This window comes from Apis mellifera, linkage group LG12 (assembly GCF_003254395.2).
Source record: "Apis mellifera strain DH4 linkage group LG12, Amel_HAv3.1, whole genome shotgun sequence".
In the NCBI taxonomy this organism is placed as follows: domain Eukaryota; kingdom Metazoa; phylum Arthropoda; class Insecta; order Hymenoptera; family Apidae; genus Apis; species Apis mellifera.
Window position 1 is genome coordinate 10,243,950 of NC_037649.1, and position 15,615 is coordinate 10,259,564.

Sequence of the window (15,615 nt, forward strand, 5' to 3'; positions counted from 1 at the left end):
TAACAAAATTCAATTTCGATTATTAATTACGTCTAAATTGTATTCTCGGCGAAGAGAATTAATCGACGAAAACGCTATTATCCCTATTCGGGCACGAGATTATAGATTACAATTTAACGCTCTTGTTTTTCGATCGCTCGATCGAGAGAGATCTATACACGATCCGATACAACTTGTTACCACGTTCGTTTTTTCCCCCCCTCCCCATTTTAATCCCTCTCGAAACCTGAAAGAAAAAATCGATACTCGTTAAAATCTTCCCTTACGAAGACTACTAGCGATGGGGGGGAAAAACAAAAAAGAATCGTGGAAACCGCGATGGCGGAAACTCTTTCGATCCATTCGTCACACGCCTCGCTCTCCGCGCGCGGCCACTCGTTAAAAAATCTCTTCTTCGTCCCTGTTTTCGAGACCGGCCACCTCCCCTCCCGCGTCCCTCCCCATCCCCCGGCATCTCGACTCGATTCGACCAACAACGCCGATCGCGAACAAAGGATGGCGCAGAGTTGGAAAAGAGCGTCAGCAGAGATTCGCGAGAGTTGCGCGCACAGTTGCGTCCCCAACGTTTCCCCTCCGATTTCCGGGGCCGGGTATCGGGTCGTACTTTGCTCGAAACGACTACGGGGGCTACGAACAAACAAGGGACGAAATAGCAAAGAAGGGAGAGGGAGAGGGAGGGAGAGTGGCGGATCCCCCGACTATTCCGAGTGGCTGCGTTTGGCAGCGGGCGAAAGGCCCGTTTCACCGATTCGCTTTATTTTCGGCTCGACTTTTCGCCCGACCGGCTCGCAATCAGCCCCTCCATTGTCCCCGGGGACAATACATTTACCGCGAGGAACGGCCTACCCTCGTTCCTCCAACCACCCCCTCCCTCCCCCGTGTCCAGAAATTTTCGAAAATTCGAGCCGATCGTTCCTTCTTTTTTTTTCTTTTTTCTTTTTCGCGCGCGATTATTAACATCGATCGATTCTCGGGTGGAAAGTCGCGCGATAATCGGGAATAATCGTAATGAATCGATATCGATTCGTTGTAAATTGGCGCGTACGAATTCTCATTTCTTCATTTGGACAGATCGCGAAAATCGTGCTATTTTTGTCGGAGGGAGGGGCGGGGGCAATGCTCGACGAAGAATCGATTCGTCGGTGGAGAAGGACGTTGCACGGACATTGACGAATCGCAAGGGAGATGTATCATGCGTGGTTGAACGCGAGGAAGATTTGTGTTACGAGCCCCGATAGCCCGGGCGCGGATAGCCGATACCGTTATATGACGCGATATAAATTTTATCGCACTCCCCTCCTTTTGCAACTCCTCCTCCTCCTCCTCCTCCTCCTCTACGAGCTTCAGGAGAGCCCCCGACAGAGTTGTCGCGTTTCAACGCGTCAATTTTGATTTCACGCTCGAAATTCGAGAATTAATCGATCCGCGCGATACACGATAAATTTCTCTTTACCCGGTCAATCAATTTTCAACTCGTCGACCATTTATCTAAAGGACACACCTATCCCGTCCAACTCCGTCGATACTACTACTCCTCTCCTTCTCCCCCTTTTCGCCTCTATTCTCTGGGAAAATATCTTATCCGTCTTAAGAGGATCTTGAACTCGCGTGCATCGATCAACGAGATGCCGCCTCCCGCAATGTTTAGCAACATCCTAAATTCGAGCTCGTTTCGACGAGGAAAAGTTCCGTCTCTCTTTGGATAGAGCGCGATGAAATTAGAGACGCTTGGTATATATATATATATGTATGCGACGAGACGAGCAGGTTTGGGGGAGCTTTGGCGCAGGACGAGGATTCAGTATGTAAGGCACGTGTTCGCATCCTCCTTTACGAGCGTTTCCCGCGATTTCGGCCTCGAGGTCGGCGCGCGCCAAGGGTTTCTCGAGGCTCTGGTGGGCTCATGGGTTTTCGCAGGATTAAGGGCGTCGCCGATCGTATTAAGGCCGGAGATATCTCATCTGCTCGTTATCCGCCGGGATGCTCGAACCCGGCTGCGTTTGTTCCACGTAAATTACGTGAAATTTGCCCGGGTGAACGTGCATGTTGTCGGTCGTCGTGCGCCAATGCGGCCTTAATGCGGCCAAGGATCGTCAAACTTGCTGCTGCGTCGCCGGAAACGGTTCACTGAGGGAGGGGAACGATTTTAACCGGTTGGAAACCCGGTTTGGGGATCGAGGCTTGTTTGTTCTAATCGCTTCTCCTTAGTCCTCTCTTTTTCTCTTTTTTCCTCTCTTGATCAATTGGTCAATTTTCAACCGCGTCCCACGAGGATCCAGTTAATTGTAATTCTGTTAGATCTGTTAGATGAAATTTCTGTATCTTGGAGATGTGGATCCGAAAAATAATAAGATTGATGCAAAGTCGGTTATTTTCTTAGGAAAATAATAGAATAGAATTTATTAAGCGAAGCTGTTAAGTCCTTTGTAACATGAACTGAAACGATAAACAGTTTTCCAAGTTTCCCAAATTCGATTTCATACCGATAGCTTATATCGGATTCTAAATTGAACGGAATACACACAGATCTTGATACTTCGAAATCAAATTTCCCAAAAAAATCGCGGCCGTCGATGAAAAATCCGCTTCCGACTAATTATTACTCGCCGATCCCAATTTTCGAACGGCTGTCGATTCTTTCACCCTTCGAGGAATGCGTGTGTATATTCGTTATCCGCTGCGACACCGAGGAAAATACCGACGGAGAAAATAGCGTGGGCAAGAAACAGGACGAAATTGGATATCCTCCTTCTGGCCGCGGGTAAATTGGGGCCGTTTCGCGCCTTGTGCGTTCGCGTTTCACGGAGCCGGGCAAGAAGCCATCGTGAAATTTCACTCTCCTCGCGATAAACGTTTCCGCAACCGCTCGTAATTGCACGGCCACCAAGTGTTCTCGTGGTAAAAGGGGAAAAGTCGCGACTGTTCAAAGTGGCGCGAAATTCAAGCTACGCGGATGGGATACGAGGGATACTGGGGGGATCAGCGTAGCGGATGATAACGGTTTCGTTGAATTTCCCCGTGCGAGCATTAACAGAACTCGAAGAACGGTCGAATTCAACCCTTTCCTTTGCCTTCCTCCGTTTATAAATAAAATTCTGTAAAAGTCTAGGAATCGGGCGAAAAAAAAAGGGAATTTTTCCACTCGTACTCGATGCACGATCGTTTGAGAATTCTCGAGTGGGAAAACGTATTCGTCGTGTTCTTCTTTTCTCGTTTGGCCTCGCAAGGCAATCGATCTAAGTTTCTTGTTGCGGTATCACTCGATACAAAGTTCCTGTATCCCTGGAACGATGTTAAATTTCGAAACGAATATATAATATCGTCGTGACGGTTCAAATCATTCCCGCGAAAATGGACGGAGTTGGAGTGCACGAATCATATACGTTGTTATAACGTATAAGTAAGGAAGAACTGTTGCCAACTGGGGACTCGTTACGATTTTTCTATCGGCTGTTTGAATTTGTTCTCGTACATGGATAATATTCTTTCGTGTTTAATCCATCTCTTCTCGAAATCTCTTTCTCCCTTATTAATCCTATTATTTCGAGATCTCGAATCATTTCGAATCGATCCCCTCGATCGAGTTGAGAAAATTTTTTCCTTCCTCCAAGTATAAAATATTCTAGGAACGTGGCCAAAACTAGCTCTCCTCGGCCGGTGGGAGGGCGAGGATCAGTGATTTCGATCCGGACAAAGAAGAAAGGGGGAGGAGAAATGAGAGAGCCAATAGGGAAAAAGGTCGTGGCAATCGGCGGCGATCGGGATTGTTCGCAAGTTACCGAGTTCGAGTCAAGATTAATGTTAACTTCGCCGTAGGAGTTAATAAGTCCCGAGACCGATAAATCCCGCTAACTCCTCGTCTCTCCTTCTTTCCTCTCCTCTCCCCTCTCATTCTTCTCGTGCCTGTACACCCTCCTCCCATCCCGCTGCTCCATTACGGTTCCTCTCGTTCGCCCGCAGCCCCCTCCCCTCCGCTTTCGCACCGTATCCGAACCTCGGTCGCAGAGCTTTGAGAAACTCGAAAACTTTGAACTCGGCCGGAAGAAAAAGCCGGCAAAGAAGCTTCGGCCCCGACAGTTCCTTTCCCTTCCTCCTCTCGCCTCCCCCGGCAATCCCGGATCGTTCTTGTCGCGGCTACTCACCACCGTAACCAGTTTCCATTATTATTCGTGGCGGGGGCCCCGTTTTTTACGTTTATTCGCGTTTTGTATTATTTTTCGACGAGCTTTTCTCTTCTTCTTCTTCTCTGCGGATTGATTATAGATTTCTCTTCGAAGGAGGGGATAATAAGAAAAAGAAAGGAGAATGATCGTCTCGTAAGGAGGATCAAATATCGAGGAGGATTTTTGTGTACGAGAATTATCAGGGATTGTTTCGTGTAATTTTATTACACGAAAATACAGTTAAGCGAAAAGGAGTTAAGAGGACGAAGGTTTAAGGAGGGAGGGGAATAAAATTGTATGGGAAGGAAGAGGCGATCCAACACGGTCAGCGTTTCCACGAAAGAAGGAAGGAAGGAAGGAAGAAAGGAACGGGGGAGGAAGTTGGTCGCTAAGGAGAGTCCCCTCTCCTGGAAAAGCCCTGTCAGGGAAGCTGACGTTTAATTTAATAAATGCCGCGATGTCGTGCTCTTTCCTTCCCTCCCCTCTTTCCCTCGCCGCTGTTCGTAGGGGGAGGGGCGCGTTTCCGCGCCATTTCCTCCCTGCGCCGCTGCTAACTGCCGTCCCGTTGCCGTTGTAAAATTTCTCCTCCTAGTGAAAACTAGCGGGAATCCGGCCGAGGCGAGGCTTAATAAAAGGGTCGAACACGGCGTCGCGTTTCGGCGGCGGCAAGTTTCTCGCAAATTTTGCGAGAAAACCATTTCTTGGTTTTGTACTTTGTCGGAATGATCGTACTTTGTCCGACATCGTAAATTATCCTTTCATCTCTCTCTCTCTCTCTTTTGCTCTTTCTTTCTTTTTTTTTTTTTTTCTATTAAATCTTTACAACTCGTCGACGATCATACGAAATCATATGAGATCGAAAACAACGACAAATATTCTCTGCTCTGAAATAAGAAGGAAAATTCTCGTAAACAAGGGGCACGTAAACACGCAAATGCGATTAATCTGTCTGTACGAGGGGAGGGGGAGGGGGTTGTTGTTTTATCATTTCACGCATCCATTTGATCGAGACGATACATTTTCCAATTCTGTTGGGTAAGCAAAACTCGGATGTAAAACGGAATAACCGTGGCTCGGTTCCCCTCCCCCACCCCTCCCCCTCCCCCCGATCCGCGGAACACGGTGTCAACCAGATACCAGTTTCAATTATTAGCGACACGAGCCTAATACAATCAGTGTCAATTGTTGTCACGGCTAATTGCGGCCTGGTTAATGGAATTTCCGAGTAGACGGGAATCGTGTAAACTCAACGATGACGAATGTTGGCCGTATTGTAAACTCGTCGCCGTAAATTTTAAAATAAAATCGAAAAAGCTCTTTCTCTTCGATTTTCCCCAATCAGATGAGACAGAGAAGATCGAAAAGGGCGTTCTTCGCGCCTCTCCTTTTCGAGAATAATTTCGAGAGTCGCCTCGAGACGGGAAGGAATCGAAGGTATATTCGCGCACGTGAGCGCAGTTAGGAAGAAAACTTTCTTCATTTTTCGCCGTTGATCGGTGGAAAGTTTTCCATGAAATATCGCGCGAATCAATCGCCGACACGAGTGGTCCCGATCCAACCATCCTTTCCACGCTGTCGTTCGAGTTTGAGAGGAGTAACGAGTCAGCCGTTCCAACGCTTTGTCCTTCCAACCTTTCCTACTTTTCGACCAAGTTTCACCTCGGATGAAACGAGCAAATCCTTCCTTCCTTTCTTCCTTCTTTTCTTTCTTTCTCTCTCTCTCTCGTTCGTGAGCCCTTTCGTCCAGGTGTTATTCACATCCATGCCATATTTTTCGCTCGCTCTTCGAAGCTCTTCGAGCGCGTTAGCTTAATAAATCGTATTATTTCCGTCGGACCAATTGATCGAACGGAAATCCGTATCGTTGCGGGAGAAACGCAGGGAAAGCTAATCAGGCAATTTAAGGGCGGTTCTTGAGCGGGTAACCGATAGATGCGGGCGATTTTGGTTTGGTTCCGGGCGGCGTTGAAACGCGATAGAGATAGAGATGATTTCGATGAACTTTAGATTTAGCCGGCTCAAACTACATCATCGTCCCGATTTCTCGCGTGTATGGCTTACTTTACATCAGCATTATCGATTCGGTTACCGTATATAGGGTAAATTAATCCTCTCTAACGATACCGATCAATAACAGTAGAAACACTGGATTATCGTGTCTTCTCTGCCGATATCATCTCCGACTATACGATAATTCTATTGGAAAAGAAGAAGAATAAGAAGAGAAGGAGATCGTAAGTTTATACGATTTCGTGTAGAAGTGGAAAATCACTTCACTGTCATTTCTTCTCTTTCTCAAGCATCCAAAAAAAAGAAAATGAAATATCGAGCACGATGCGTGAAACTTCGGAAATTCTTCGTTAAGTTAGACGGCCCGTTTACACGGCTGCTGCAAGTCCATTCGATTTAAGCGCCACTCCAAAATAATAACAATGTTTCCACTGCCAAATCCACCTCCTCTTCCTCTCTCTCCTTCCATTTTCTCATCAATTTTCGCTCGTCGAAAATCGTAAAGCTTGTATCCTCGGCCGGGGACACAACAAACGACAGAGTCGAGGGGAGAAATCATCCCTGAAATTACACCCTCCCTAACCAAGCTTGAATAAAGGGAAACGTCGTTTATCCCCCCAATTGTTCCACGACTTTTGACACACTTTCAGCCTTGCCACGGACGGAAACAATATACAGGAGGGGGCTTAACAGACGCTGCCAATTTTTCAGTCGTCGCGCGTTCATCCAGTTTCCCGGACCATCCATCCACGCTTTACTTTACCGATCCTTGCACGCTTTCCATTTCCGTTTCATAAGTTTTCCTTCTTCGCAGGCAAGTTTCGTCGCGTTCGTACGAGGTGGAAAAGAATCGAGGGAAATTTTTCGGAAATTTTGAAATAACCGAAACTCTGCTCTCTCGATCGATAAATCGTTCCATCCATGCTCCTTTCAATCGAGAAACGGAATCGACGGGATCCTAGAAGATAGAAGATCGATCTCGAAGCGAATAATTTCTTTCTTGCATTTTCCTCGTCGTTGCAACGGTAATCGATATTTAGCGTCCTTCTCTTGGGAAAAGAATAGTCGTGCACGCACATCGACGAGATTCTAGATGTTCGCATCCAAAAAGACGAATAATCTCTTTCTTACGTTTTCCTCGTTGCGACGATACGATAATTCCACATCTCGAAGAATCGATATCTAGTAACTTTTTCTACGATTAAAACGTGATCATCCCAAATCTCATGAGATTCTAGAATTGCAAAGATCGATAGATTTGACGAAGCGAAACATTAAAAAAAAAAAAGAAAACGAACAGTCTCTCATATCATTCTCCCTCGCAGATAATTCGACGTCTCGAAGAATCGATATCTTTCCCTTCGGATGAGAAAAAATCGAAAGTAATCGGGTGCACGCACAGTATCGTATCGGGTATCGTGGTGCGCTGTGTGCTCGGTTTGTGGGAGTGGCAACACGTGTTTCCCATGTGTGTCAACCCGCAGTCGTGGGTAGTCGAGGAGAAAGGGGGATATCGGGGCGATATCGGGGCTGTACGAGTTCTCATAGAGGCGTGCTGCATACATATCGCCGGTTTGGTAGCGCCGCGTGGCACGAAGTGAGCGAAATCCCTAGAAAGCTGGAGGGATGGCGGGGGAAAGGAGGATGTATATGTGTGTGCGCGCGCGCGCGCGGTGCTCGGCTCTACTTGCATGGCGGAAGGCTTCTTTGCATCCCCGGGTAATTTTTCATAAGCGACGGTGAATGGCTTTTGTGGAAGGAAGTTAGCTGTTACGCGGTATTCCTTTGACTTTTCGCTTCTATTAAAATACCGTTGATCGAAATGAGAAATGGTGGCGTAATTGTGGATAGAACGATTGCTTTTCTCGAGGAAAGAAACGGAAAAGGAGAAGGGAATTTATCCAATTTTTGACAAAATACGAATTTGTCGATGAATCGATTACACGATGGAACACGATTTTATTTTCCTTGTCGATTTATTTTTTCATCGCTCAAAGAGACATCTTCCTCGAAGGGAAGATCCTCCCCTCGGAGGTAACGATTTATTCTCATTGATCTATTCTATTTTCGCGAAAATATTTTCATTAAAAAGATCGTTCGACGAAGAATTTTTCCATCTATGGCCACGATGGTGCGAAGCGGAAGCATAGCGTTATTGTTCCCATTGATCGAGGTCTGGAAAATAGTCGTAATTGCCGTGTCGCGAAAGTAAAAAAAAAAAAAAAAGGAAAATTATTAAAAATATATTTCGAACGAACGAAATATTCGAATATTCGAATAGAGAAAGCCAAGTATCGGAAAATCGTTTCGATTATACGAACCGGTTATAATTAAGGAACAATTTTCGCGCAAGGTAACGAAAGCTCGTTTTCCGGTTGTCGGATAAAAATTCGACGGTCAACACGGCGCAACGAGGCGAAATTGTGCACTCGCAATCTTTATGAATCCGCCGCGACGCGGCGTAATTACGTCGCCGTTGCAACAAGTAATTCCCGAAACGCGGCGCTCGTTCGCAAACCGACCGAAATTCGCGCATAAAAGGGGAGGGAATAGGGGAAACAAAAGAGAGAAATAGAGAAATGAATTAAAAACGATATTTCCGTTTCATTGATTTTCGCATTAACCCCCTCCCCATCTCGCCAAGCATTTTCACCTTTCCCCTTTCCACACACACACACACACACACACACATGCACGTTGCTCCACGAAAGCCACAGATTTAAAATACATTTGTTCCACTCTCGAAAACCATTTTTGTTATTTTTTTTTTTTTCTTCTTCTCACACGGTGTTGTCGAAGCACGGTGTAGTCTAGATTACCGTAAATGTATACGCGTGATGAATCACTGGAAGGACGACGAACGGGCGATATATTTCCACGTTAATATATGCACAAAGTACTCTGCATACACGGATGTTTGAGCGCGAGAAGGGAAAACGTGCGCCCGCGCTGTTTGACAAAAATCCTCCCTTCACGACGTGCATTTAATTGCGAGAATTAAATCGCGATCGAGCGACTTGTTAGTTGAAATTCGTGTTGCAACGTCGCGTTCCGATTTTTTGAATTATACATAAACATCTTCTTTCCATTCCTTTTTTTTTAGAGAGTGAAAAATTAAATCGTCACACACACCGAATTTTTTTTATAATTTTCAAATTGGCGCACAATTCCTTCAAACGCAAAAACATCTTTATTCCTCGAGCGGTGTAAGCAATTTGTAATCATTTGAGACGGCGGCATGCGTGGTCTCCGCTGCTAGTATCTTCATTAAAGGAAAGGAGCGGGAAAGGATAATTAAAAGTTTGACTGTGAAACTCGGAGAAGCTCGAAGCGAGAAAGAGAGGGGATGTTGCGCGACTCGGCCACCCCTGAATTTCCCTGTTATTTGCTCCTCGAAATTGCCCCGTCTATCTGCTTTGCCCTCGATCCACGCGAGTCTTCCTTCCTTCCTTCCTTCCTTCCTTCCTTCCATGAATTTCGTTGTTCGGGGAGAGGGGAGGGAGAGGCTTGGATCGGGCTGATCCCAGCTCTGAAACGTTAATTACGGTTGTCTGAGGCCGCGACAAAGTCGGCGAAAGTTTGCCAGCGGGCTACACGGGATCCTCGGGGGAAGGCACTTTGATTTTCGTCAACACGTGCATTCGTTACGCACGCAATTAAGGTAGGGCCGTGTTCGCATATACCATCTTCTTTGACAGGCTTCTGATATCGGGGTTTCAAGTTTTTTTCCTTCCTTCTCGAAGAATCGTAATTCAATCGAATTCTCGAATATCGCGAATGCTTAAAAATTATAGCGATTAATATTATCAATCAATAACGATCAATTTTTCTCTCTTCCAGATATGTCCTACAAACCGCAGCGGCCCACTATCGAGGGTAAGTTGTTTCTCTTTTTCCAGCAAAAAGTCGTCTTCACGCTTTTCGTCACATTTGATTTTGATATCGATATTAAATTGCTTCCTCGTGAAATGCCTAAGGTAGTAAAGTTCTCGCCTTTCGCGTCTTTCGTAGGAAATTATTCACCAACGAATACACGTATTCGAATCGTCACGATCGTTTCGTAGAAAAAAGAGAAGAAAAATAAAGAAAAATCGCGAGCGACGTAGCAATCGTTGCTACTTCATAACAGGTTTCCACAGCGCGATTTAAATTAGCCGGCACGCGATATTTTGATGCGGGAGGGGAGGGTTATTCTCCTTTCTGTTTGACAGGAGGATAACTCGTTCGTCTTTCAGCCTAGCTCACGACTCAATTACGCCGAGATCGCGGCCAACAAACGGTGAAATTTCGAGATGACACCGTTTCGAATTGCAACAACCATCACGCCAGCCATCATCGCGCCCGACAATCTCCCTTCGAATTAAACGGACGCTCGTGCTCTTCCAACTTATTTTTCTCGACTCGCGATCGCGATTACATTGCGTTCCGTGCGGCCATCCTCGCCCGCCGGCAATTTTTCAGTAGTCGAGCCCGATCGATGCTCGGCCATAAATACGCGAAATTATCGCGTCGTTGCGTGAATTTGCCCCAACGTTCTCTCTCCTTTCATTTCCGTTCGTTCCTCGATTTCCTCCATCGATTGAAACGACACACAACGCTCGTTCGATATAAAAAATTTTAACCCCTTTTCTCTCACGGCGAACTCCCCCTCCTCAACGATGAAGGAATAATTATCATCTCTCGCTTATCCGTTTGAATATTTTACGAGGGGATGTCGTTTGACGGCGCGTTCGAATCAAGATAGATAATTCGTTCGAGAGGTTTCTTTCTTTTTCTTCTTTTATTATTATTTTTTTCTGTTTTAAACACAGCAGGAGGGTGTATTTATCGTTCTTATTCTCGATCATTATCTCTCCAAGTGGTGAAAAGGTACACACTTTTATGAAACGCCGTCCACAAATCATCCTGTCAAACGCGTTATGCGAGGCGCCCTTTTTCAACTCTTCCCCCCCCCCTCTCACGCAATCCCTCTATTGTTACACATGGTTCCGTGTATTTGCACGTATATTATCGGCGCATTTCTCCACGTGAATTTTCGTTCGAAATATTTGCATTTTGTGGTCATTGTAAAATGGCGCGGATCCACCACCATTTCCGTTTCATTGTTCGGATTAATCGAAATTTTTAGATTTAACGAATAGAAAAATTGGGATGGGAATATTTTTTTTTTTCCTCGTAATTTTTTTCCTCTCCACGATGAATTAATTTTACTCGTCGTGAAAAATGTAATACCGACAAAATTTAGAGTTTGGAATAAAACCCTCCCCCTTTCTCTCGATATATATATATATATATTTCGATATTTTTACGAGGCTGGGAAAAATTACAGGCCTGAAACTCTACACTGTCGCGAGATTAAAATTTTTCTCGATCATCCCGAGCCAACAGAGTTTTTCCTTAATTGCTAAACTTTAAAGAAATATTTCCCGCGAGGAAATAACTTTGAAGGGGGAACTCCTCCTCCTCCAGGCGAGAACTTCTTTGTCGCCAGTATTCGCGTGTATACGCGATAATTGGCAATTATGTTTAAATCGCATCCACCACGGACAACCAATGATCGATCTTTAAACCACGCGATCACGGGTTCATTAATCAAACCCGATCCCTCTTCTCTCCCCCCACCCGTGACGTTGCATAATTCTCGGAATTCGGCCTGGAAAAGGGGGATAATGAGATGGGGGGGCGATTGACGTTGAAACAGCGTTGTTGCATTGCGTATCCCCTTAACAAGCGTAAGTAGAAATTTGCTTTATCGTGGGAGGGAAGAGGAAGGGGGAGTGGAGGGGGTAGGCGAAATTCGCAACTTTCGTGAAACGTCGATTATCAATTATTAGAGAAGTTTTGGAGGTTTTGGGGAACCGAAGATTGCGAGGGACGAGTTACACTATTATTCGAATAGTTGGAACGATACGATCGGTTTCGGTGCAATGCGCACTGCGGATATCCACCCCTCCCCCCCCCCAAGTTTCAACATCCGGATATTGAATATGGTTAGGCGGGAAATTGGGAATATTCGGGATACTTGGGATGGCTGTTACTTCGGGCAAACGTTAGATATTTCGATGACAACCGCCGGCTCCCGGCCAATTAGTTTTGAATTCCGCGTAAATCAGCGTGACTCGCGCTCGATTTAATCGGGGGAGCTGATCTCTCTGTCAAATTCATCGCGCCGACTGATTATTATTGGGACGAAACGCAGCTTACTAGATGATGTATAATAATATTTCTCAAAGAACTCATGATTTCACTTTGTTTATTCCAACAATTTCCTTTTTTTCACCTCTTTCCTTCGACACCCTGTCGAATGCATTATTTAAATAGGAAAGTGTGTGTGCGTAACGATAGCCCGATAGAGCGTCGAGCTAACACTCGCCAACCAGCCAGCCAGCCAGCCACCCAGCCATCGTGCCTCGAGTATTTGCATTCGGAATCGTACAAACGTTCTAAGAAGGCTTCGCGTTTTCGAGTCGGCGTTTCCCGACGGGGAAAAAGGCTCGGGAATATCCCCGGCTATTTCGTGCTCCTCAGACTCCTCGAAAATCGGCAAATTTATTCCATTTACGAATAGCTTTCCAGCGAATGTAATTTTTATCGGTTCTCATCTCATCCCAGACCAACCAACCGCCCGTTTCCCATCCTTCGCGGAAAGGATGAGGAGAGGGATTCCGCATAATTCGAATAAATAATACAGCACGCTAACGAGATACCGTACCTCTTCGCTTTCCCCTCCCTCTTGAAACAATATTCAGCTCTCCGACTTTATTCACGGCACACGTACCATTATACGTGTATATATATATATATATATATATATAGAAACGTTTTCGCCCTCTAACTCGGTTACCGCGCCGTTTTGCAAATGTATTCACGGTATCGGGTCGAACCCTCGAAACTTAATTGAACAAAGGAATTCTTAGGGGGACCGCGAAAAAAATATGACGAATAGAAGCAAGGGGTTAAGAGGTTGCGGTGAAGGAGGGGGATGAAGTGGCGTTATACTTTTAAAAAGTTTTTATAGTAGGGCAATTTTTTCCTCCCTCTTTCTAGAAAGAAGATCGAATCGGCGAAGATACCGAGAGATTTCAACTCGGATGTTTTTATTCGTTAAGTAGGTCGAATTAAATTTTTCTCTTTGTATTGCTTGTCTCTTCCATAGAATTTGCGGCCTTTCTTTCCTCGATTCTTTGATATTATTCGAGCTTAACGAGGAAAGGGAGGGGGGGAGGTTTGACGTATCTCACAATTTTCAAGCTAATATTTGCATCTAATGAGAAAGCACGAGCGAGTGTAGTGGAGTAATTATGCGAGCAGCGTGGGCGGCCAGACACTCGTGAACTTTCGATTTCCTCCCTTAACTTTCTACGTGCACGCGATATATCGAAAAATGTTTCCAACCACTCGGCTTAATTAAAGGTTTATCGCTTCGGTATTCACTTTTCATCCGGAGCATATATATATATATATATCTCTTTTTTCAAACTTCGAAATATTACCCTTCGATTTTCTATTCGCGAAATATTCACCCGATATTTCCAAAGAAAAATCAATTTCCATTTCATCAACGTTTCAACTCACTTCTCCGACTTTTCCTTCCAAAATCTCCCGATTTTCTTTCGAAAATCGAAACACGTAAACATTTCCACTGAATTTCATCGTTTAAGCCTGTCAACACTTGCTCCCTCTCTCTCTCTTTCTCCCTCCACGTTTTTGTCCACGAAACGATGCACGAACGGTCACCTATATGCCAATTCGTTATCCCTCGAGGATGTATCGCGACACGATACACATCAGTCGCATTACACAAATCGCGTACGTTCTCGCGGCCTATCGTTCGAGTTCGCGATTGCACTCGAAAACCTCGAACGAGTTGCAACCAACTCGAAAAGGACAATTATATTAATAATAATTCTCTCTATTTCGTATCTCGAGTGAATGGGAATAATCATTGTTCGCGCTATTCGATTCTTTCGATCGAACGTGCAATAGAAATATTTTTTTTCCAATTCTTCTTTTTTTGCGAACATTCAAAGAGATGACGATTTCTTAACTCGAGTTGATAAAATTCATTATTTTAACTGAGATCGAAGATTATTGAACCGAGTTCGAGACGAGGTCAGAGATCGGATAGAGAGATCCTATCGATCGTTAAATTTTGAACGAGGATTCGATGTGATTCGCCGCTGAAATGACGATACCAAGAATCGATTCGTTATCAATTTATAAGGAAACTTTTATACGAATTTCTACGAAACTTTTATCTTTCTTTACAACTTCTCAATCTTGAAATCTTGATCGTAAGAATACAATCGATAAAACTTTCGTTTGTACTGGAAATTGTGATCAGACGCATCTCACCAACCCATACCCAACGATTGATTTGAAACGGGAGGGGAGGGAAATAAGGATAGTAAGGGAAAAGTTCCATTTATGCTTTATGGCCGAAAAAAAGGGCCTTTCCCTTTGGATGGAAGGGGAAAAGAGATCCATAGAGATCACCGAACGAAAAAGAGAGAGAGAGAGAGTAGAAATTCCACCAAAAATATTCTACGACAGCGGGTGCAGTTACTATAAATCGCTGCACCCTCCCTGCGCCCCAACCCACCGCTTACACGCCCCGTCGGTGGTGCGAATGCGAGTAAGCCGAGTCGAGAGGGACGGAGGGGGAGGGCAAAGGTACGCAGCGGTTGGGCAGGGGGAGGAAAAAAGGAAGAGTCCGGCCGATAAATTACACGCGTAGAAAAAACCGTGGCACCGCAACCGTGGAAAGGGAGGAGGAATCGAGAGAGAGAGAGAGAAGGAAAGAGGGGAGAATCGTCGGTTCACGCGATATAAATAGAGGAGGGTGTGCGGAGGCTCGCTTTTTACGGGTTTTTCCGACCCCCCTGCTCTTCGAAACCACCACCTTACACTGGCCGGCATTATCGAGCTGCTCGCTAATATCAGCCACGAAATTTCACCGAACACCTCTCCATTCCCGGAACAAAGGGAGAACCCGAGAGAGGTGTACTATCCAGGGATTTGTCCGCTCCTATGTTTTTCGGCCTGGAAAAATATGAGGAATATACGGAGAGAGCCTCTCTTTGTGAGAGGCTCCTTGTAAAAATATCGCCATTTTCGATTTTGTGATCAACCGAAATGAAATTAAATTTAAATCCCAGGTTTAAAAATCGAGATGGAAAAGGAGAAGAAGAAAATGAAAGAAAGAAAGAAAGAAAGACAACGAGATAACGTACTACTACTACTATTATATTATCGTTCGATAGAGGGAAGAGTGAAGTCGGGCGCGACAACGCGTGAGATTTAGTCCGAGATGACTCAGGACGCGAAGAAAGGAGGAAGAGAAAGAAAAGGGGGTGGGGGAGAAGAATCCTTTGCCATTTCCCTTCTCGCGGTTCGGATATTTCTTGTCTCTCGTCACGTGGGTTGCGAACCGTGCGCTTTG

At 45.2% G+C, this 15,615-nt stretch overlaps 1 protein-coding gene across 11 annotated transcripts in view; it reads left to right on the forward strand.

The window, feature by feature from the left end:
- The window catches only part of LOC408393 (agrin), a 336,061-nt gene that overhangs the window by 105,037 nt on the left and 215,409 nt on the right, over positions 1-15,615 (forward strand). For all 11 annotated transcript variants that reach the window (XM_006566907.3, XM_006566908.3, XM_006566909.3 and 8 more), the window contains one exon: positions 10,014-10,049. In XM_006566907.3, coding sequence (XP_006566970.1) covers positions 10,014-10,049 — 36 coding nt within the window. The remainder of the gene's footprint in view (positions 1-10,013; positions 10,050-15,615) is intronic.